This window comes from Rhineura floridana, chromosome 8 (genome assembly GCF_030035675.1).
Source record: "Rhineura floridana isolate rRhiFlo1 chromosome 8, rRhiFlo1.hap2, whole genome shotgun sequence".
In the NCBI taxonomy this organism is placed as follows: Eukaryota; Metazoa; Chordata; class Lepidosauria; order Squamata; family Rhineuridae; genus Rhineura; species Rhineura floridana.
Window position 1 is genome coordinate 34,122,361 of NC_084487.1, and position 25,243 is coordinate 34,147,603.

Here is a 25,243-nt window from a genome sequence, read left to right on the forward strand (position 1 = left end):
TACCAATGCCCTCATTTTTGTGAAGTTTCCTCTTTTGAAGTCAAATGTGACCGTGTTGGATTTTCTTGGCAATTGGCCATTTACATGTATGTTTAATTTAATAGCACTGTGGTCACTGCTCCCAATCGGTTCAACAACACTTACATCTCGCACCAGGTCCCGGTCCCCACTGAGGATTAAGTCCAGGGTTGCCGTCCCTCTGGTCGGTTCCATGACCAACTGATCTAGGGAATAGTCATTTAGAATATCTAGAAACTTTGCTTCTTTGTCATGACTGGAACACATATGCAGCCAGTCTATGTCCGGGTAGTTGAAGTCACCCATTACTACCACATTTCCTAGTTTGGATGCTTCCTCAATTTCATATCTCATCTCCAGGTCTCCCTGAGCATTTTGATCAGGGGGACGATAGATCGTTCCCAGTATTAAGTCCCTCCTGGGGCACGGTATCACCACCCACAACGATTCTGTGGAGGAGTGTGCCTCTTTCGGGGTTTCGAGCTTGCTGGATTCAATGCCTTCTTTCACGTATAGAGCGACTCCACCACCAATACGTCCTTCCCTGTCCTTCCGATATAGTTTATATCCAGGGATAACCGTATCCCACTGGTTTTCTCCATTCCACCAGGTCTCGGTTATGCTCACTATATCAATGCTCTTCTCTAAGACCAAGCACTCCAGTTCTCCCATCTTGGTTTGGAGGCTCCTAGCATTAGCGTACAGGCACTTGTAAGCAGTGTCTCTCTTCAAGTGTCTTTGGCACTTGTGGTTAGGCCTGTGGTAATTTTGCTCTTCTGAATTTATATCTTGTGCCCCTGCTCTCACAATGCCTACTTCTAGGCCTACAACTAGATAATGCCTGTGAACCACTTTGAATAGTATTATTCTCCTCATGCAACTTTTAAAACCAATCTGTGTGCTCTCATGAATTATCTTGTGTCTCGATATAATATGCAAACTGTGCCTGTCAAAAAAAGTACATGGAAATGGTCTAGCACAGGAGCAGACAGAAGGTAGATCAGAATCTACTGGTAGATTGGCAAAAGTTTCTGACTCAACATTGTTTAACAATAGCAACAACAAGATGACATTTTCCACCTTAAATTGCTGAAATGAAGAAAATGAACCAGGCATTGACTTCCATTTGAAAGGACTGTGAGCTCTAGGCTTAGAATGTGTTCAAAGGCACTTTGTTCTTTAATTTGAACTGTATGTCTTATGCACAAGGCTCTGGCTGGCAGATCTTGTTCTAGTAAAACAGAAAACAAATCTGAGAAGCCTGACGTCTGCCCAGCCCTGTTTTAGCACATGACCAACCCAAACAGTGTTGCAACCCTATACATGCAAGCTGATCTTCCCCTTTTCAAGCTATGGCAGAATGGCTGTCTCCCCATATGACTGTGGGGCTCCATCTGGTGCATGCCTACTGCTCTGGATTGGAACTTAAAGCTTCAAACTAGCACAGTAATAGTCATAACTTGAGGTACTGTATACTGGTACAGTTCCCCTGACTTAATACCTATTACATGGGTTCCCAAATTGTGGTCCATTGACCACCAGTTGTCCGTGAACTTCATTCAGGTGCTCCATGGCATGTCTGTGAAAGAAGACTTACAATTTTAATTCTGTGGAATTGCAATCGTAATGCAACAAAATACAATAGGTAGTATTCAGTGCTAGTCCTACTCCAAGTAGACCCATTGAAGTTAACAGACATGACTAGCTTAGGTTCATTAATTTCACTGGGTGTACTCTGTGTAGGACTTACGGTAATTGAACATGACCAAATATAAGAAATAAAAAACAAAATAAAATTATTTAAATCATACAACATCTAGCACAATCATTACAATTACTACAACAGACAGAAGAAAATCACTGTATTTTATGTATGCCAACTCAGGATCTGGTCCCTCAACTTCTGCTAATATGAAGTATTCCTTTCTGGCAATAGTGTAGTCACCGAGGATGTGGGAGTGGATGGTAATTTATCTTTGCTTTCATGAGTAACCTGGCCTGCCACAGAAAAAAGAACTTCGCTCTCTCCTACACAGATCATTGAAGAGTTAAGTGCTCTCATGCATGATGCCTTCACTATTGAAAACAGAGTGTATTTTTGTGGGGAGCGGGTGGATCGATTCTTCTTATTTTTTTACTCTTATAGCAGTACTTTGCTAGAAAATAATGGATTCACAAGGAAAATATTTCAGACTGGACAGGAGTTGTACCAGCATTCTAGTGCTGCTGATTTCTCTACAAATTTTCAATTAGAGGAAGAGTGAATGTATGCTGTGATAAACTTCTAGCCCACTGATACTTGTGACTCTTGTGTGATCTAGTGTAATATTTCAAAATTCACCTCAGAAAGGAAGAGGGGGATTCTCTTATTTTATAATTTTATGCTTAAAAAGTAAACACATTTCTCATTCCGGTGCCTGTTCCTTGGTTGTAAAAAATTTCCACTGGGCAGAAGCCTGTGTTGTTTTGACATGCTGCTGTTGAAATCCACAGTAGCATCTAAATGTGTCTGGCTCCTTTAGCTCTATAGACAGCTGTTGCTTAGCAACACCAGCTGTCACCTCCTTATTATGGTAAATTCTAATTGGCCATAAGTCTGGCACCGACTCCTGATTAATCAGAACTGACAATATCATTGGTTATGCACCTAGACAACTGACTCTGTTCCCGGTTTGATAGCAAATTTAATAAATCCTTGGGATTTTAAGCAGGGGGGGAGCAATACATTAAAATGCCTGTTCAGTAATGAAGGTGCGGTGGGGAGCTGAGGGAGAGAGGTTTGCATTCCCTTGGCAGAAATTAATCTCCCTTACTGTGGGTCATCAGCACAGGGCAAATCCTTGCCTCCTATTTGCCTCCCCTTAAACCTAAGAAAAAATAAAGCCCCTGGCGTATACAGAGCAACCCCTGCTAGCATGAGTCAGACATACTTTAGCAGCACAAATGGTTCCTTGAACATTGTGCTTTGCTGGGATGGATGTCTGTGTTTACAGAGTTAATTATTAAAGGGGAGAATAGAATGCACACTGTTGCCTCTCGTGCTGTATGGCTGTGAAGGAGCAGCACCAACTGCAAGGAAGAGAAGAGAGCAGAGTCTTATGCATGACAATTGCCAACTGTTTCTTTTTGAAAAGAGCCACAACGAAGAGTCTTGTGGCACTTCAACATTTATTATCGTGTAAGCTTTGGGGAAATATAACTGTAGTCCATGCAGCCTTATGCCATAATAAATTTGTTAGTCCTTAATGTGCCAGATGACTCTTGTTCTTTCTGTGACAGGCTAACACAGCTCCTCCTCTGTAAATGGTTTATTTTTTAGTTGTGGTAACAACAGCTCTATTCTTAGTTCCCTGTTTTAAAGCTGTGTGCAAAGCTATGTTCTACCACACTGAGCTATGGCCCTTCCCCTAAAAGAATCTAGAAAGCTGGCTGAGAGTACCATTGGCCCATCTAGCTCAGCGCTGCCCACACTGACTGGCAGTGGGTCTCCAAGGTTTCAGGCAGGGGGCATTCTCAGTCTTACCGGAAGATGCTGGGAGTGGGACCTGGGACCTTCTCATGCAAAGCAAGTGCTCTATCATGGAGCTACAGTCGTTCCCAAAATTTAATATATTTTGCCTGTTAACAGGATGCTCCAGGTACCAGCAAATGGAAGCTCCCCTCACTTCTGCTCAAATGCCGAAAATAGAGAGTAGGGAAACAAAAGCAGCCAGGCATTCGGGCACCCACCTAGTATATTTGAAGTGCCTGTCTTCTTTTTTTCTCCTCAGAAAAATGTCCCCACAGGTAACCACTACTATAACCATTTCTGTGCTCCGTTTGGGAGGAAGGGTGGGATATAATAGTAACAGTAATAATAATAATCATGCCAATATGTGTTCAGTACAGAACATGGGGTGATATTGGTACTTATGCTGCAACCCAAAAGACATTTGGAAGTGACCACCTCTTTTGGCTTTTTTTTTTTCATTTTTCCATTTACATGTACAATAAGGCTAGGTGCTGCATGAGGGAAACAGCTCTTTTAAATTCAGATGATGTTATTGCCTGCTCTTGAAAAGGTCCTCTGTCTAAAAACAATACTAATAATGAACTTGTTCTCTGAGTGATAAGACAGTAAGAAAAGCCTTGCTTGAAGAGACAGAAGGCCCATCTACCACAGCATCCTGTTTCCCACAGTGGCCAGCCAGATGCCTATGGGGAGCCCACACAAGGAGGATACAAGAGCAATAGCACCCTCCCGCCATCCTTCCTCAGTGACTCTGGTATCTCTGGTATTCAGAGATATATTGTCTCTGGTCCTGGAGGTAGTATATAGCCATCATGACTCATAGCCTTATTTCTGTTAATTTCCCTTTAAAGGTTTCTAAGTTGGTGGCCATCACCACATCTTGGAGCGATGATCATTCTGTAGTTAAAATGGCAATATCCACACATAAGAGGGTGGTGTCAGCAGGCCCAGGGAAACTCCAGGTTTTATAGAAGTACAAAAAATCTTTAGGACAAAAAACCTAGAGGGGGGCAACTCCCTGCCAAAAATAGCCCAATGAGGACTGAACATGCCCAGTGATCACTGAATGTTGTGTCAGTTGGAGAGGGCCATCGAAAATGGGGGGAGGAGGGGAAGTGGAATGGAGTATCCTAAACAAAGGCATGCGTGCTTGGAACCCTGAACTGCAGCACAACTTGTTGAAGGTCCCACTTGTCTAGAACTATTTCTGAATTACACGTTTTTTAAATAAATGCATGATTATTAAATATGAATTCATCTGGAATTGGGTACGAGAAATTTGCTTTTCATATCAACCAACAAAATCAGTCTGCATTTATCAGTACACATTTTTGACATAAGGAAACACAGCAGGCTCTCCTAAAGCAGAACTATAGCTAAGCATTGTGGTTTGAGATGATTTAACTGCTCTCATTCACTTTTGCTTGACCACTACTCGGTTTAGAAGTCAAACCAGAATTTCTCCCAAGAAATCAATATTGTTCATTGCTGTAATGCCCTCCTTTTTTCCCATCCTGCTGCTGTTTGGACTACATTCAGAGCTTCTCAAGTGATAGAAATATTAAACTTCTTTTAGCATTCCTCCTGCTGTAGGTAAAAAAAGTTATCTGAAATTGATTAAGTACATGGGTCTATTACAATGACACTTCAAAATTGGCTGGTGGTTTTGTTGTCAAAGCAGTTATTTATGAATTTGCATGAGTAGTTGGGATTGTTTTTATCCTTTCCTACCTATCTTGGGCACAGGAATGCAAGCCAACATAGGATGACTGTTACATTGACACGTGGTGTGAAAATGTTACATGGTTAGCACAATACATTTTGTGGTGTGGGTTCAATACATTCTGGTTCAGGGGCATGCTGTTAAATTTATGCCAGCTCTTGAAGCAGCAGCACAAGAAAGTTAATTGCCTTCATAAAGTTGTTCCCTCCCATAGCAATATTTGCTTCTGTACTACAATATAATGTCTGGGGACTGGAGAAACAAAATCTGCCCTGTATTTCAGCACTCCCTGCATTGCTTCTTTTCACCATTTTTAGCGCAACACCAGGCTGTTGTACAATCAGACCAAACAGACTGAACAAATCCCATACAATACAAGATTAAATGCTACAGCTCTATCCCATGCACATTAATAGCTTAACAGAACGGAGTTTAGAGTACTGTGCTAAACAAAACAAAATCCCAGTTCTGTGAACCAAACATACCGATGAGTTCTGTTTGTGTTGTCCACTTTTTCTCCTTCCAGTCTTACCAGCTGACTTCAGAAGCCATAAGCCCATCTGACACCCTAATTGCTGTGTGTTTTCAGAATAGACTCATTGTGTAATGATTTTGACATAAACAAAGAAAATGGGGGGGGGGAGATGCTATTTCTTGGGATTCCACTCTATGCAACCTACATAAGCCTTGGCAATTTGGTCTATAAATATCCTTTTCTAAACTTCTGTTTTCTTTCTTTCCTTGGTGGTGGTGGTGGTGGTGGTGGTGGTAGTGGGGAGAAAAACAACTTGCTTGGGTTTTAAAATTATAAACATTCCCGGATTACCCTGTGAACCAACCAGTCATCACTCTTGCACAAATCTAGCTTTTTATGTTAGAACTCAACTGAGGCTACGTTGCCAAGGGGGTAGAATCTTCTGTGGGCATAGGGGAGGTATTTTGTTTAGAGCCTAAGGTTGGCAGATTCAGCAGGCCCTCATCTTCCTCCCTCCCCCCCCCCCAGCCACCTTCATAAGGGCAGGGGCATGCTGTTACTAGGAAATCCACAAAACATGCTTGTGGAATTTTACTTGCTTTGCTGTTCTGTTAAAAACAAGTACTGGCAGAAGCGAAGCATGGAAAGTTTCAGCCAGAAAGGTTAAAGTTTGACAATAACATGGGGGAACACAGAACTGTGAACTGCATATGTGAAAAGGTTGAGCAACCTTTGTAACAGAAACTATTAGGCATGCTGGCTTTGCAAAACAAATAACTTTCCTCTTCCAAACTTTCCCAAGGGTTCTAAAGTATTACAGATAAATCTATGAAGAGATATAGGAGTATTTATTCATTTATTTATTTGATATAGTATACCAGCGGTGGGGGATCTGTGGCCCTCCAGATGTTGCTGGATTCCAGTTCTCTTCACCCCAACCAGCATGGTCAGGAATGATAGGAGACGTAGTCCAACAACATCCAGAGGATCACAGATTCCCCATACCTGATTTATTCACTGCCTTACTGACAACTTTTCTCCAGCAAGATTCCCACAATAAAACATCCAGCATTAAAAGCACTAAATTATAAACTATAAAACTGTGTTTGGAAAAATAATTAAAAAGCAATCATGAATGCAATTGCAAGAGCAGTGGCCAGATAAAAAAATAAGACAAATAAGCCCAGCTCTTAAGTCGTAAGAGTGGACACCAGGCACACAGTCCTGGGGGGGGGGGGCATTGCAAAGCCAGGACATCTGTGTGGAAAAGGCCTGATTCCTGATCCCCATTGAAGCATCATCATCAGTCCTAAGTCCACAGAGCACTTTATTTCTTTCATTAATTAAATTTATATCCCATCCTTCCTCCTAAAGGAGCCCAAGGCAGCAGGCTTATCAGTGATAAAACAATACAATTAAAACATTTTAAAAAATCCAGTGCAGATGTAGACTGGGATAAAGGTCTCTACTTAAAAGGCTTATTGAAAGAGGAAGGTCTTTACTAGGTACTGAAAAGACAATAGAGACAGCACCTGTCTAATATTTAACAGGAGAGAATTCCAACGGGTAGGTGCTACCACACTTCATATATATTATCCCAGTGATCCTTACAACAACCAAGTGAGTTTAGCCTCATGATTATCTTCATGGCACAATTTTTTGGGGAGTCTGTTAAGAGATTGCAGCATGCCTAAAGCTACAAAACACAAATACTGTACCACCTCCTATCTCTCTGCAAACTTTAAAATAAAACAAGAAATTAATAATTAGATTGATATCTAACTGCATCCTACCATTTATTACTAAAATATTGCAATGTCACAAATAAAAAGAAACATTATTGATAATATATTCATAAATTCCATCAGTACGTCTGTGGAAAATCAAATCATGCTGGACACATTTCTGTATGCATAAGCTTCTTGAGCAGCAGTACTGTTGACAGTTCAATGTATAACATATTCATGGCACAAAATATTCAGAGCAGAGTGATGGATAAATGTATGTCTTCCATGGCCTCGCTATGTGGCTTTCCACAAACAGCTTGTATGCAGATCCTAAACTTGGAGGTATGCCTGAGAACTGACACTTTTTTTTCTCATTTTGGCACCAGGTAAAAACCTACTTGTTTGTTTAGACATTTGAAGGATTCTAATTTTGGAGATAGGTAGCCCACTCTGCTATTTTTAAGAATTTGTAGTCCTCAGCATCTCTAGTTTTCCGTATGTGTATTTTACCAGTGCTTGTGCTTTGAGTTTTTGTTATGATTGTTGGAACTAGATCAACAGTGGGGTTTTGTTTTTAGTTTTTATTGTACCCTGTTCTGAGATCAGTTATGATGAAAGGTGGGTTATAAATACTCCAAAATAAAAACATAAAATACGTTGGATCTACACTTGTGGCCACATCTGCACCATGCCTTTAAAGCACTGTTATACCACTTTAACAGTTATGGCTTCCCCCAAAGGATCCTGGGAGTTTGTCAAGGGTGCTGAGAGTTGTTAGGAGACCCCTATTCCCCTCACAGAGCTATAATTCTTAGAGTTTCCTGGGGAAAGCTACGACTGTTAAGCTAGCATAATAGTGCTTTAAATGTATGATGCAGATGTGACGCTGTGACAGAATGAAATAGTAATGAAATGGTGAAATGGACTGCACCATTCCAAATGGTTCTGGTGGTGGGGATATCATTATTGAATACTCACCTGTATAGGAAAAAGAAATCCTCCATGTCAGGGCCAGTTCAAGAAACATTGCTGCCTGAGAAGGAACAGTAGCAAATCCCCCCCCCGCCCCGTCAAGATTCATAGTCCCAAGGCTAACCAAGGTATTTTGGCACCTAAGGCCTCCCCACCACCACCACTGCTGCCCCATATCTCCAAATGAGAGTTAGCTTCTGAGGCTTATGTAAATATGTTTGGAAATGTTAACCTGTTGGTTTCAAATGCAGACAGCAATGCGCCCCCTGAATGATTTTTGAGAGTTAAGTCATTAATATTGAGAAATGTGTTGAGATATTCAGATAAAATCTACTTTAATATTTCACAGTGTCCTTGTGTTTGCCAAAATACTTTCGTTTGCCCGATGATACATAAATAAGCCAAGAAAGTGTGTTAAGAATGAATGTTTGATTATGTTGTGCCACACTACAGGGTAGCTCTGTTTAGTGTTCTAAAACAGAAGAGAAAAATGCATCTGGGAAGATCCTGTGGCTCTAGAACTCTTGTCAGGTTTGATAAATAACTTTGTTCCTTTTTTCAGCTGACACTATCCAAAGACTATTGATTTCTATTTCTCCTGATAGTGCTGCTGTGCTCTTATCACCTCTTATCTCTCTGTAGCCCTCCCTGGTACTCTGTTTTGAAAGCATATTAAACAAAAAAAGTACAGTACACCTTGCACAGTCATAAGCAATTGATGCAGTTGATCTGTTTTATTTTTTTTAGTTAGTGCCTGTTTTAATCGTTTTGAATATGTTTTTAACTGGTTTGATAATTTTAATGTTTTTTGTAAATCCTTAGAGAGCTTTACATTCAAGTGGTCTATAAATTTTGTTAAATAAATAAATAAAAGAGAGAGTTAGGAAGCTAAATGTGTAATTTCTTAATGGGCACAACAGTCCAACTAGCTGGAGGCTGGCGGGAGTGAAGCCAGCAGAGGCAGAGCTGGCAGAAGGGACCGCCACATCTGGTTGTTGCTCAGAGGCCTTTTGGAGGGGAGGATGCTGGCTGTGCTGGCAGGGTGTGGCAGGAGGGAAGAAAATACATTTCCCTCCGCCACCCCTTTTCTCAGCATACTGGCTGCCCCAACGGAGGGCCGCAGGAGGGAGCCGAAATCTGGATATCGCATAAGTCCATCCCCTCAGCCCCTCCTCCAACACACCCCCAGAACGCCCCTTTTGAAGGCCTTCTTCCAGCATTCGCCAGCTCCCCTTTACACTGGGCTAGGCTTCCCCAGGGCTTATGCCTCCATAGCCCGAATGAGCCTCGCAGTCCAATCTCAGCCCGGTGTAAATAGCCTCATAACCTCAGCCTGGTGTAAATAGCAGTTGGATTGTGCCTTTTCAGAAAAAAAATACATTTGTTTTATTCATTTTTATTTACCAGAACAGATTCAAATTTAGAAAATGGTCAGCAATGGTTGTAAAGTTAGGAAAGATGTGGGTAATTTGTTTTGTATGGTAGAGGGGAGGGCACACTTGAAAATGTGTTATAATTAGCCAGATCCTTGGCCCAGAGGATTGTTGGTAATTTGAATACTGTAAGACCATGTAGTTAAAATTATTTCACAGATGATATAGTGACGTTCACTCTTTCCTCCAAGTGTTGAGAAGTTCCAGGGGTGGGGGGCTCATCCAGGGTTGGTTTCCTTTGGAAGGAAGTCGCTGGAGACTTAGGGCATTTTGTAATATTTGTGTTTATTTTCAAGTATGCTGGATAGTACAGGCTGAGGCACACAGTTTAAACACTCAAAAGAGATTTGCCACAGATTTTCAGAGAGGCGCCTCTTCATTCCTAGATGCTGTTAGTTTACAAAGCTCCAAAAGTCAGTTCAGCCCTCTGTCTTTGTCAATGGCAGTTTGTCTCTCTCTCTCTCTCTCTCTCTCTCTGTGTGTGTGTGTCTCTGTCTCTCTCTCTGACACACACACACCTGGATTACATCATCTGCAGTTGAGTGTGTGTGTCTTATTCCTACCCCCTTCTCTGGAATCAATCTTTTAACAATTAGCTCCCATTTAGGGACATCACCTGACTATCCCAGGCTATTAACATTACTCCATTAAGTCCAAGGCTCTGGCCAGCTATTGCCTTACAGTGATAGTTTTATTCACAGAAATATGAAAGCAAAACTCATAACAATATTAATAAGCGTTGCAAGTGCCACGGGCACCTGATGAAACAGTCCCTTCCCTGAGGCAGCTGTTGCTTCAGGTCTATCAAGGAGGGGGTGGGAGAGAATTCCCACCCTAACCTGAAAGTTCCAGGAAGCAGCAACGGAGCCAAGGAGTGCATTACATGGCCCTGTGCAAGTGCACAGTTGCTGGCTGGATTTCAGTCACTGGCAAGGATGCAGGTAGCTGACATCAGTAAGGGTGGCTATCCAGTCAGCCATTGTAACCCCGTCTCCTGTTGTTTCCTACCACTTACAGGGTGAGAATTCCTGTCTTTCCTTAATTGCTTTGCAGCAGCTATTGCTGCCAAGAATGAGCTGATGTAATGTATCATCAGCAGAAAGTCCAAGTGGAGACCCCTGAGAAGTACCAGCTGCCAACCAAATGGAAAAGAAGGGGGTGGCATCTATGGAAATAGGACTTGGTAGAAATCAACTTGGAGGATGTTCCCCAGCCCACCTCTGCCCTCCCTTCTTTAAAGTGTGAGAGCTCACTGGCCTTAGTGTAGCTGGGAGTGATGTGACTGAGGTTAAGAGGAAAGGGATGCTTTCAGTTTCTCATTTGGGAACACAGGCTTAGTTGCCTCATTCTTTAGATTTCCTGAATATTCTCCCATGAACTCTGAATAACTTTAGAATCCTCTACCTAGAGAACAAATATCCATCACCTGGAGGAAAGGTGGAACATAAATGTAGTAGTAGTAGTAGTGGTATTTACTTATTTGTTTATTTTATTTATTAAAGTTATGTCCCACCCTTCCTCCCAGAAGGAGCCCAGGGCTGTAAACAAAAATACTAAAAGCACTGTAAACACCTTAAAAACAAAATATTAGATATATTAAAACAAAACATCTTTTAAAGTGTGTTAAAACAAAGCATCTTAAAAAAAATCTTTAAAACCAGTTCCAGCACAGAGACTGGGATAAGATCTCTTAAGGCTTGTTGAAAGAGGAAGGTCTTCAATAGGCGCCAAAAAGATAACAGAGATGTCTAATATTTAAGTGGAGGGAATTCCAAAGTGTCGGTTCCACTTCCTATGTTGTGTGGAACGGATCTCCTGACAAGATGGTATCTACAAGAGGCCCTCACCTGCAGGGCGCAGTGATTGATTGGGTATATAAGGGGTAAGACAATCTTTTAGGTATCATGGCCCCAAGCTGTATAGGGTTTTGCACACCAAAACTAGAACTTTGAATGTGGCCCGGTAGCTAATAGACAGCCAGTGCAATTCTTTCAGCAGCAGGGTAACACGTTGGTGATACTCTGCCCCACTGAGCAGTCACACCACCAATTTTTGGACCAGCTGCAGCTTCCAGACCAACCTCAAGGGCAGCCCCACATAGAATGCATGACAGTAATCCAGCCTGAACCTTCTTGATCACCTTCCCCCGAAAAGGATGTATTTGTGACCAGGAGGTAGTTGTCACAAACCAATGGGTCCAGGGTGAGCTGTCAGATCACCGTCTCTTTTAGGGTGGCTGGGACCACTCCCTCTAGCAAAGACTCATTGACCACACCTGGCAGGTTTTAATAAACCAAGAAGGGCAAGGGTCGAGAGGACATGTTGCTGACCACATTGTTGTAAGCACTTTATCCACCGCATCAGCTGAAAGCGATCCCAAGAAGTTGCAGCAACAAGATGTAGATGAGGCATCACCTATGGAGGTGAGCAATTTTACCCTCAAACTGCCTTACAAACAATTCACAGGGGGCTTCTGAAGAGTCTAAAACTCCATTTCCTGGAGTTGATGTTAACAGACACCTGTCAATATGAAAAATGCCCCACTGGATAGCTACCTGAGGATGTGATGGAGGCAGAGAAGAGGGCCTTCTTCCTCGCCCTCACCACCACACAGTAGGCATGGTTATGATGTTTTGCTCGTGTCTGATCAGCCTCACAGAAAGTCTTTCACTACTTGTGCTCTAGCTGTTGCCTAGCCTGTTTTATTGCCCTTAGTTCACTGGTGTACCAAGGTACAAACTGGGCTCCGCATGCCGGAGAGGGCACTCGGGCAACAGTGTTAAGAGTCTGATGGGTCTCATTGTTCCACAGCATGACAAGGGCTTCAACAGGGTCACCTGCTCAATCTACTGGAAACTCCCCCAGGGGATTCAGGAATCTAGTGGATTCCATTAGTTTTCAGGGGCGGAACATCTTAATCTGTCCACCACTCCTGCAGGGATGGATTGAAGCCATAAGTCTAAACTTCACCAAGAAGTGCTCTGAGCAATGGGGTGGCAACCACCTCCCCTATCTACAAACCACCCTTTCTTCCATCTGGAGCAAAAACCAAATTAAGGGTGTGCCCTGCCTTGTGCGTCGGACTGGTGACAACTTGAGACAGTCCCATGGTCACCATGGAGGCCATGAAGTCCCGAGCCAGAACACTAGAGGCAGCCTCAATAGGGACACTGAAATCATCCAGGATTATTCTCCTTCAATACTACAGCTGAGACAACCTCCGCCAGCTCAGTCAGAGAAGCTGCCAGGCAGCAAGGTGAATAGTACACCACCAGCAGCAACCCTAGTTTACTGTCTCCTTGACCTGACATCAGGTGCAGGCCCTCACAGCCAGCTCCCAGATAAAGTGGTTTCCAGGTGACAGAGATGGAAATTCTGTAGACCACAGCAACCCCTCCCTGCTGTCCCTTCAGCACCAAATGTCCAGGTGGGCAAAGCTGGGTCAGATCAACTCCTCCCAGCTCACCCACCCAGGTCTTGGTAATGCACACCAAATTGGCACCCTCATCCATGATCAAATCATGGATATGGCGTTATCAATCTGGCATGAAACAACAGCACACACAGGCCAGTGGGCATAGTAGATGAGCAACCAGGAACCTGTCCATGGGAGGAGTGGGAGCAGGAAACAAGGAGTTAGGTAGTCCTGCCCTCGTCTTCCATGGTAGCCTATCACCTTTCCATGGCTATACCTACCTCTACCCATTATCACTGAAATTGGGGTGGCATCTCCTATGTCCCTCCTTTCCAAGACACATGATATAAACAACAACAGCCCATCAATAAAAATCAACAAAAGAACAGTTATCCCAGTATGCATCTGAGAGAATTGGGAACAGTATTACTAGGACTATACCACCCAGTAACTTTCACACAAGGCACATCTACTCCCCCTTCCTGTCTCACATCTAGGGAGGGCCAGCTTTCTGCCAGTTGTAGACTCTTTATTATTATTATTATTATTATTATTATTATTATTATTATTATTATTATTATTATTATTATTATTATTATTATTAATAATAATAATAATAATAATAATAATTAATATTCCACCCTTCCTCCCAGTAGGAGCCCAGGGCAGCAAACAAAAACACTAAAATTACTCATAAAAATGGGAATAACAGATAGATTCTAGCCACGGTAAAGCTCCTGAGATGAGTCACTCTTGTTTTTTCAGGCTATAGACAAGTGCAAATGTAATAGATTGTTTTACCACAGTTAAAAAGTCAGAAGTGGGGAGTGTTATGTTTTCCCTTCTTCCTAGTGTTTATATTGTCCCTGGTGAGTCGTGTATTTCCATTGTTATAGCAGTTAAATTAACCATGGTTAGGGCTAACCTGGTTCCATCTTAACTAGGATGTGAAACCACTGTGGGTATGTCATCCTGGGTTAGGCCTGGCAAGAGAACCGGAGCTCTGAAATGAGGGGATGAGGGTTGGGGTGGAAAGAGCATGTGATTCTATAGGTTGCTCCAATGGTTAGGAAACCTTCAGTTTTATGGCTGCAACACCAGCCTTGATTCCTGTTCTGGTCTGTTCTCTTGAATAGCAAAGACCAAACAATGAACAGAGCATGGAAGCCATTGTCTTCCCTTTTGTTGGGATTTGGCTTTTCTATCTTTTTCCAGGGCTTGATGCATGGGATTTTATCCAATATTATTCTTCTAGCTGGACAACTGCTCATTCACTTGTGGAGGAAAGCCCGATTTGTGGCAGGCCGCTGTGATCTGCCTGAATTACATTGGTGAATATGAAACTTCACAAGAATCATGTTGCTTGACAAATTCTTTGCAGATTGAAAGCTTGCATGCTGTCACTAACAGAAGATGGTCCAAAAATGACATCATTGTGCATTTCCCATTTTAGATGTTGGATGCTGTCAAACAGCATGCAGAAGTCAAATAACCTGGCCATGGAAGGAAAGTGATAACTTCTGGGCATTTGGATTGGCTGCTTATGACATAATGAAACAAAACATAACCAATGTATAATTTACCTAAACAGGGGGTGGTGGATACTGCTGTATCAGGAAATGGAAGCCTTTATAATAATTTTTAAAATGCAAGTTTTAGTTCTTGTTGCTTGTGAAGAAGTCTGGAGTGATGTTTCTAATCCAGGTCCATGGTTCTGAGAAAAAGCCCCCAAAGTAGCACTTTTATTCAGGTTTGAATAATGAAAATTAAAAAGATCATATTGGGAACACAATTTTGTAGATACCACTTTAAGAATTAACAACAGCATTTGATTAGAAGAGCACAGGGCTGGCATTAGAGTAACATAAACAAGCACTCCTGTAAGATACACATATGAAGAATGAAGTGTCAAGGCATGTACTGGCAGAATTATGCCACAGTGTTTCCGACATTAACAGATTCCTGTAGTCTTATTTGGCAGATTGGAGTGAAGTTTGGTGCCGAGACATTAGTGACATGAGATAATTGGCAGATCAAATATTTGCACTGAGCATATTGCTTATGTTTTGTTTCGTTGTGTCATAGGCAGCCAATCCAAATGCCCAGAAGTTATCACTTTCCTTCCATGGCCAGATTATTTGACTCCTGCATGCTGTTTGACAACATCTAACATCTAAAATGGGAAATGCACAATAGGTTGCAATGATGAAATGCACAATAGGTTGCAATGAGAAAAGGCGGGTCAGAGGAGACATGATAGAAGTGTATAAAATTATGCATGGCATTGAGAAAGTGGATAGAGAAAAGTTCTTCTCCCTCTCTCATAATACTAGAACTCGTGGACATTCAAAGAAGCTGAATGTTGGAAGATTCAGGACAGACAAAAGGAAGTACTTCTTTACTCAGTGCATAGTTAAACTATGGAATTTGCTCCCACAAGATGCAGTAATGGCCACCAGCTTGGATGGCTTTAAAAGAAGATTAGACCAATTCATGGAGGACAGGGCTATCAATGGCTACTAGCCATGATGGCTGTGCTCTGTCACCCTAGTCAGAGGCAGCATGCTTCTGAAAACCAGTTGCCGGAAGCCTCAGGAGGGGAGAGTGTTCTTGCACTCGGGTCCTGCTTGCGGGCTTCCCCCAGGCACCTGGTTGGCCACTGTGAGAACAGGATGCTGGACTAGATGGGCCACTGGCCTGATCCAGCAGGCTCTTCTTATGTTCTTATGTTCTTATGATGTCATTTTTGGACCATCCTCTGTTAGTAACAGTATGCAAGCTTTCAGTCTGTAAAGAATTTGTCAAGCAACGTGATTCTTATGAAGTTTGATATTCTACCATCCCCCCCCCTTTTCAGGTAAATTATTATTGTTTCCAGTTCTGGAAACAAGCTTGACTGTGAGAAATTATTGAGCTGTCAAGGAACACTGTAGGATAGGCATCTGTGCCAGGTGGATATGACTGGCAGATGAAAAGGGATGATTTACAAGGGGTCAACTGGAAGAGAGCCAGGGCAAGGATAACTAAAACAAAAGAAAAACAGTAAGCTAGCAGCATGCTCCTGTGAGTGACAGGCAAATTAAAATAATAGGGAAAGAGCAAAAGCAATGAAGTATTTCAAGGTCCACATGAAAGAGTGCCAAAAGAAGTGAAAACCTGTAGAAAAAGCAGAAGTTTCCCATTGAATCTATGTGTTGTTGTTGCTTATTAATTTATATACCACTTTCATGTCAAAATGGCTTCTAAGTGGTTTACAAGTAGAAAATCAATTCTAAAATATTGACTCATTATTAAAATACGCCATAAAACAATTCCATAAAAACATTTAAAATATCCATAATTAATATACAATAAAACAAGCCTGTTAAAAAGTATAATGATTAAAACAGTTAAAAGAGCAATTCAACAATTAGGTCAGGAGAATGCTCATTTAAACAAGTTCAGAGACATGCTTATCTAACCAAGTGTATCTTCAAGAGCTGACAGAATGCCAATACAGATGGGCTGTCTTGTATTTCAGCAGGTGGGGCATTCCACAACACCGGTGTCACTAGTGAAAAAGTCTGCTACTGCAAGCAAATAGTCATCAGTCCAAATAATGTATAACTAAATAATCAAGAGGCATATTAATGCATGGTTGGTGGTCACAACCAGCCAACCTCCCCTTGCTGGCTTGGTTTGTGTGCCCAGAGCTTACACATCTGTAACCCAAGCCTATTCAACTGAGTTTTTGGCTGCTGTATTGTTAAACGATAGAATTCACTCCCTCAGGAGGCAGTGATGGTCACCAACTTGGATGGCTTTAAAAGAGAATTAGATAGATTCATGGAGGATAAGGCTATCAGTGGCTACTAGCTTCTGAATATCAGTTGCTGGAAACCGCAGGAGGGGAGAGTGGTCTTGCACTCAGGTCCTGCTTGTAGGGTTCCCATGAGCATCTGGTTGGCCACTGTGAGAACAGGATGCTGGACGAGATGGGCCATTGGCCTGTTCCATCAGGCTGTTCTTATGTTATGTTGTGTTTTTATTATGAAATGTAAATTTATGATATTAGTGTTTTAGCTGTTTTATTGGTCATATTTTTTGTATTTTACACTGGAGCAGAATTGACCTTTATATATGGCTTTTATTGATCTGACTAAGGCCTTTGATACTGTGAATAGAACCACTCTCTGGACCATTCTTCTGAAAACTGGATGCCCTGATAAATTTATGAATATTTTGCGACTCCTTCATGACAACATGACAGCAACAATTTTGGACAACAGTAGCTTTCAGAGCGATCCATTCGGATCAGGCGTAAAACAGGGATGTGTCATTACTCCTACTTTATTTGCTATCTTCATTGCTATGATTCTACACCTTATTGAGGGGAAACTATTGGTGTGGAAATCATATATCGAACAGATGGAAACCTTTTAAATCTCAGTTGGCTGAAAGCAAAAAGTAAGGTAATGTCAGCCTCTGTCATAGAACTCCAATATGCCGATGATAATGTAGTCTCCACACATTCAGAGAAAGATATTCAAACTATCCTAAATGTCTTTGCAGAAGCATATGGAAAGCTCTCACTTAATATTAAAAAAACCAAAGTGCTTCATCAACAGGTGTGAACTAGTCCCTCTGTAGCACCATCAATCCAGCTTAATGGTATGACGTTGGAGAACATTGATCACTTCCCCTATCTTGGAAGCTATCTTTCTGTAAAAGCTGACATCGATGCTGTAATTCAACATCTGTGAGTGCCGCATTCTCCCTAATGAAGCATAGTGTTCGAGTAACTGCAAGTACTCTTGCATGAAACAGGTTATCTTGACCCATCCCAGTCTGGGTTCAGGCCTGGTTATGGGACTGAATCAGCCTTGGTCGCCCTGATGGATGACCTTTATTGGGAGAAGGACCGGGAGAGTGCGACCCTGTTATTCTTACTTGATTTCTCAGTGACTTTTGATACCATTGACCATGGTATCCTTCTGGGCTGACGTGGTGAGATGGGTATTGGAGGCACTGTTTTACAGTGGTTCCGATCCTATCTCCAGGGTCGCTCTCAGAGAATAGCATTGGGTGACTGTCTTTCGGCCCCCTGGCAGCAGTTCTGTGGGGTGCCGCAGGGTACCATCTTGTCCCCCATGCTGTTTAATATCTATGTGAAGCCCTTGGGAGCAGTCATCAGGAGCTTCGGGGCAAGGTGTCAGCAGTATGCTGATGATACCCAGCTCTATTTCTCCATACCATCTGAATCGGGAGAGGCCGTGCAAGCCCTGGACCGCTGCATGGACTCAGTGGTGGGCTGGATGAGGGCCAATAAACTGAGTCTGAATCCTAGCAAGATGGAGACGCTGAGGGTTGGTGGTTCCCGAGTTCGGATAATTGGTCAGTTGCCTGCTTTGGGTGGGGTCGTACTCCCACTGAAAGAGCAGGTCCGTAGTCTGGGGGTGCTCCTGGATCCATATTTGTCATTAGAGGCCCAGGTGACCTCAGTGGCTAGAAGTGCCTTTTACCAGCTTCGGCTGGTGAGACAGCTGCGGCCGTTTCTGGACCGGGATAGCCTGACCACTGTTGTCCACGCACTGGTAACCTCCAGTCTGGATTACTGTAATGCACTCTATGTGGGGCTGCCCTTGAGGTTGGTCCGGAAGCTGCAGCTGGTGCAAAATGCAGCGGCGAGACTGCTCACTGGGGCAGGGTATCGCCAACATGTCACTCCGCTGCTGAAAGAATTGCACTGGCTGCCCATTTGCTACCGGGCCAAGTTCAAGGTTCTAGTTTTGGTGTACAAAGCCCTATACAGCTCAGGACCAGGCTACCTGAAAGACCATCTTACCCCTTATATACCCAGTCGATCACTGCGCTCTGCAGGTGAGGGCCTCCTGCAGATGCCATCTTATCAGGAGGTTCGTTCTGTACAATATAGAACCTTTAGTGTGGCTGCACCTACCCTGTGGAATACCCTCCCTTTGAATATTAGGCAGGCACCATCTCTGTTATCTTTTCAGCGCCTTTTGAAGACTCTCCTCTTTCAACAAGCCTTTTAGGTTGAGACCTATCCCAGTCTGCGTCTGTGTTGGAATTGCTTTTAATATGTTTTTAATAATGTTTTTAACCCTTTTAAAAAGTTTTTTTAAAAATATTTTTAATGCTGTTTTGTTTTAATGTATTTTAAGATCTGTTTTTATGATGTTTTAAAGTGTTTTTAGCACTTTGCTGCCCTGGGCTCCTTCTGGGAGGAAGGGTGGGATACAAATTGAACAATAAATAAATAAATAAATGATCCTTCAACATCAACTTCGCTGGACTGGCCATGTTGTTCGAATGCCTGATCACCATCTTCCAAAGAAGTTACTTTACTCCCAACTTAAGGATGGAAAATAGAATATTGGTGGACAGCAAAAGAGGTTTAAAGATGTCCAATCCACTTGCTGTGTAGCTTGGAAGAATTTGGTAACATGTGCCTCTGAGCATATGGTGAGTGGTGGCAACACCTGCAGTCAACCCAAATAATAGAAAGAAGACATGTGGTGTGCTGATCTTGCTTTAGCAGGGTGGAAGCAACATTATTAAGACAGTTGATATAGTTCAGATGGTCACTTTAAATATGTCTGATTTACTTTGCAATTTTAGTGACGTTTCCTATAGGAAATCATTTTCTTTTGTTTGTATTTCTGTGAATATGTGAAGTACAGCAACACTTTCCAAAATTTACGCTAAAAAAACTCCAAAAATAATTGTGGAATAATGGCACTTACTATCCTGCAGAATAGTCTCCAGTGGACATCAGGAGTGTCTCAGTTTGCACAGGATAAAACTGGGAGGTGAAATATATTCTAGCAAAATTCTAGGTGTGCACTATGCTTTTAATTGATCGTGCCCACCTTGCCTTAAATGAAGTGGTTTAAACTTAGCAGGCTGAAAACATGGATCCTCTTTTTTTCCAATAGCTAGAGTCAGATCCTCCGTGGCGCAGAGTGGTAAGCGGTGGTAACGCAGCCACAGCTCTGCTCAAGGCCGGAGTTCGATTCCAACGGAAGGAGGAAGTCAAATCTCCGGTAAAAGGGGTCGAGGTCCACTCAGCCTTCCATCCATCCGTGGTCGGTAAAATGAGTACCCGGCATATGCTGGGGGGTAAAGAAAGGCCGGGGAAGGAACTGGCAAACCCACCCCATATATACGGTCTGCCTTGTAAACGTCGCAAGATGTCATCCTAAGAGTCGGAAACAACTCGCACTATAACGACAGTCCTGTGCCAAGTGCATGTAGGACTCAAAATCTCCCTGCCACATGGGAAACTCTGCCAATATAAAGGTTATTGAGCGTGTGTGCATGTGTGTGTGTGTGCGCACACACACACACACACAGATGCGCACACACACTGCTCCTAAGGTCTCATGGCTGTTTCAGCTTCCAGGTCATGGTAAACAGATGGTACAATGCTACACCTTTAAGTTGCACTTATCATCAAGAGCAGTAAGCACCCGCCACAGAATCAAGATAGCAGCACAACCAGCTTCTCTGGCCATCAGTCTGGGTGACGGAGCATGTTATCACTGGTGTGTGTGTGTGTAACTTAACTTTCTTTCCTGAGAAAATGACTTTATCCACTGATTCAGGAGCTCTTCAGAGCACTTACCTCCTGCAGTATATAATTAATGTAGAGAAATGTATTGTATTTTTTTTATTTATACCGTGTGCATGTGCTCCTTTTTAGATGGTGCCACTAATCAACCAGGCATGTGACATCCTGCTGAGCAGCCTAAAGGTCTTTGCAGATTCTGACACAGCTTTTGACATCCAAAGGTACTTTAATAAATTAGAAATGAGAGAAGTTTTTACAATTACTTGATTTGCCAAGGCATCCTAAATACCTTAGGATATGCAATTATTTTACAAATTGAGTTTTTAATTCCTCTCTCTCTCTCTCTCTCTCTCTTGATGTGGACTCTATCATTTTCAAAGGAGTATATCTTTTCCACCACTTGTTTTATTATGGCAGCATATTTAACAACAAAAATTACATGCAAAAGTAATAGTAGCAGAGTATCTAATCTGTAGCTGCCTGTAATATCTCAGTGGCTGCATTCAAACATCATGATAAACCATAGGCAAGATTTGGGCTCACACACTCCCTCTCTCCTCTCCTTCCTATGGTACAATTGCAAGGAAGACATTGGAAGATTTTGCTTTTATTTTTTATTAACCACAGTTCAGCATCACAACCACAGTTCAGAACCCTTAACTGTGGTTTGTCTTGATTATGTTTTTTGAAATAAGCCATCTTTGTAAATCAGACCCATTTGGCAAAGGTCCTTTCAAGTTAGTTAAAAATTTCCTTTGGCAGGTTCTGCCTCTTGTATTGCTTCCTGTGGATTGTGGCTGGGAGATTACATATGGATAAGCAGAATAGCATTACTGTTTAAAAAAGAAAAAGATTTTATGATATCCATTCCGTTTCCATATGCAGTCCCTGGTAAGCTAGTATGTAACAGAGCAATCCTAAGAGGGGCTGGGAAGGCACGCAGTGGTAGATCCTCTGCTGCATCCTGTTGGCCAGGGCCGAAGATGGAACATTTTTCTTTGTTGCACCAGCTCTGGGTAGGCACAGGAGAGCCCAAATCAGGCCCCTCTTCTGGAAGTGTCTGGCCTAGGATCTGGCACCAACAGAAATACTGCCAGTGATAAGTGGGAAATGATTGTTTTATTGCCATCAGCGTCATTGTCTAACACAGTAGTCACTTCTCACTCGCCCCCACTTTTGGTGGACACAGCAGTGGTCTCCACAGCAGGAGAGCCCCCTGCCGGTGCAGAAACACTGCTACTGAATCCTAACTCCCTCCAGCCATGTTTCTCAGGTGGTTAGGATTCTACTTTAAGTAACTTAGGATAAATCTGAACTCCATATTCCTAGGTCAACATTGACGTGGTGCTGCATGATGGGAGCCAGGACTGGGAAAGAATTCTGTTAAGCAGAATATGTGTTATGTATACATAGGTATAATTTGATTTCTGTGCACTCAGTCCTGTATGCCTGATGACTGGGAGATGAATATGTAGACTGATTTAATTATAAAGTGTGTCATTTGAGGTCCAATTTAAGATCTGTCTCAGGTGGGATGAGACATTCAGAAATGCAATAATCACTTGATAGTGCAGTCCAACTGATAAACATGTATGTGTGAACCAGCCCTAGAACTTCTGGAAAACTGGGATTCAGAAAATTGAGAGTTTATTGTGTTTAGAATAATTAATAAGTATCAATTTTGTAGTTTAAAAGCACAATTTTTTTACCAAAAAAACAAAAGGTATAAACATTGTTCATAATCAACTTCAGAAGATACTGTGCTGAGTTTTGCATATTATGATTATCTCTTGATACTGTGTAAGCAGTTTTTTAAAAGGGTTGGCTCATATAAAAACTCAAATGTTTTTGAATTGGCTTGGACTTCTGCAGAAAAAATAAACCTTAAGACTATTGTGCAACAAATGCAGAAATAGAACTGTATAGTACAAATACAGCAGATTAAGAGCGACCTTCTTAAATCTGTTACAGGAATTATAGTTGGTTCACTCTGGATGTTGTTGCTAGTGTGGCTTTTGGAATCTGTGTGGACTCCCAGAAGAATCCCAATGATCCCTTTGTTAAGAACACCAGAAGAGTCTTTGAACTTTCAAAATTCAGACCCCTCTTAATCCTAGCCGGTAAGTATAACATCACATTGTTCTCTATATGGCCCAACTGTTCCTAAATCTTTCCCTAAGGAATTGTACATTACACACCAAAATGTGCGGAAGGCAGTGGTTTAGAATGCAGGCTATGGACTAAGGCAATGTACCCATATGATTTCTTGAAGGTAATTTGTAGCCACAGTATTTTTCCATGCAAATGTGCTTCTTGCAAAGACTTCAGATCCTAGCATTCATCGATTCACTGAATGTGTAGATTTTGTATTTTCAACTCAAATAAGGGTGTCAAATAAGATGGTGCATTGAAGTTGTTTTCTGTATTGGATTCTGGAAATAGCACTAAATATTTGTAAAGAAGAAAACTTGAACCAATTTTCAGGTTCCTTCCCAGAACAAACATCTGTGAAATTTTAAGGGGAGCTAAAAAGAGCTTAGTTGATCTCTAGACCATCACTGGATTTCACCTAAAGCAAATTTATGGGTTCCTCCTCAGGCAAAACTGCAGAGGAACTTCAAGGGAAATCATAAAAGATTCAATAATGCTAGCAAAATTTCTTGAAAGTGTATACAGTTTCACACAGCCATTTGTGTTTACAGATGTATGAGCATCCTGTTGCTTCCCTTGAAAGAGGTTAAGCCTTTACGAGCATTCAAACTGAATGCTCACAAAGAGCAGGCTTTTGGCAAGCATTTGAGGGTGCTTTCGAAGTGCAAAAAGCTTTGAGGGTGCTTTCAAAGTACCCTCTTCTCCTACAGCCTCTCTCATCTCCTTCTCTAAGGGCCCAGTAATTTATTTCTAGGTAGGATAGAAAAGGGTGGCAGTGACCGAGGTTATGGGTCTCCCAAGACCCCAGTGGAGTGGAAACAACATGCATTGTATCAGTTTTTCACTATGGATTGTCACATCCACACCATATATTTAAAGCACATTTAAAACATGTGACTTCCCCCATAAAAAATCCTGGGAACTGTAGTTTACCCCCCACAGAGCTACAACTCCCAGCATTCTTAACAAACTATAGGTCCCAGGATTCTTTGTGGAAAACAATGTGCTTTAAGTGTATGGTGTGAATGTGAGCTGGGACCAGTAGTTCCAGCCCCATTCTTGGTGGCCAAAAAGGCTCTACCAGGGCCTGGGAAGCACCTGTTACCATCCTTTTCCCCATGCCCCGAGACAAGTAACTGGGTGCTTGGTGGAAGGGAAAGGTGGTATTGGTGCTGGTGTTGCTTGCAGGATTGATGCAAACAGGGCCCCACTCACATCAATCCTGCTTGCAAGCTTTTGAACAGCCCCATTGGCCCTTGCTGAATATTGATCCCCCTTACTGAAATCTCCATTCCATGCCCTTCAATCTTGAAAAGATTTTGAATGCTTATAATATCCCTATTAGTATTTGCATATGATATTTCTGATTTTGAATTCACTTTCCAGGCATATTTCATGAGTTTGGTAAAGGATCAGGGACAGGGTTAGATTTCAGTAGGGAAGGAATGAGATTATGCAAGGGCCCAATACTTGGCAAATGCTCTAATACAAAATATACATCCTAGTGAGTGAATCCCATTGAACTTAGTGGAATTTATTTCCAAGGCGTGTATAGCACAGCACGTTGTGGATTTTTTTTAAAAAAAAATGTGAATGTGAGCTGTGAATCTCTAGCATGTATAAAAGGAGAAAAAGTAATATAATTAAATCATACAATACATTTCAACAAATCTCTTTATCAAATTCCACAGTTGTATATTTTCCTGTATCAAAAAGTGCCCCAAAAGAATTTTGGTTGACATGTGTCTCTGAAGGTGCTCCTGAGAATTGTGCTTGTTGAAACACTTTACACAACTTAACTGTATTAATAAAATAGTAATCTATACTAATAAATTAAAATAAATATATAGAGGCAGGTTCACCTCTACTTTTTTTTTTTTTTGAGAATAATTTTCTTATAGAAAGTAGAAAAACACAGGAATATAGAATGTGACCATACAATACATGCCACAAAAGTTCTATAAAGTGATAAATATTAGTTATATTCATAAGAAGTATAAAGGATATAAAGATATAAAGAAAGAGGCATAAGATAAAAAGGAATCATAGAATAGTAGAATTGGAGGGGGCCTATAAGGCCATCAAGTCCAACCCCCTGCTCAATGCAGGAATCCAAATCAAAGCATTCCTGCCTTATGGCTCTAACAGGAAGTTTTTCCTGATGTTCAGTTGAAATCTGGCTTCCTGCAACTTGAGCCCTTTATTCTATGTCCTGCACTCTGGGATGATCAAGAAGAGATCCTGG

The 25,243-nt window shown here is 41.9% G+C and overlaps 1 protein-coding gene across 4 annotated transcripts in view; it reads left to right on the forward strand.

The window, feature by feature from the left end:
• The window catches only part of TBXAS1 (thromboxane A synthase 1), a 387,815-nt gene that overhangs the window by 257,155 nt on the left and 105,417 nt on the right, over window positions 1-25,243 (forward strand). For all 4 annotated transcript variants that reach the window (XM_061638833.1, XM_061638829.1, XM_061638831.1 and 1 more), the window contains 2 exons: window positions 20,980-21,068; window positions 22,819-22,967. In XM_061638833.1, coding sequence (XP_061494817.1) covers window positions 20,980-21,068; window positions 22,819-22,967 — 238 coding nt within the window. The remainder of the gene's footprint in view (window positions 1-20,979; window positions 21,069-22,818; window positions 22,968-25,243) is intronic.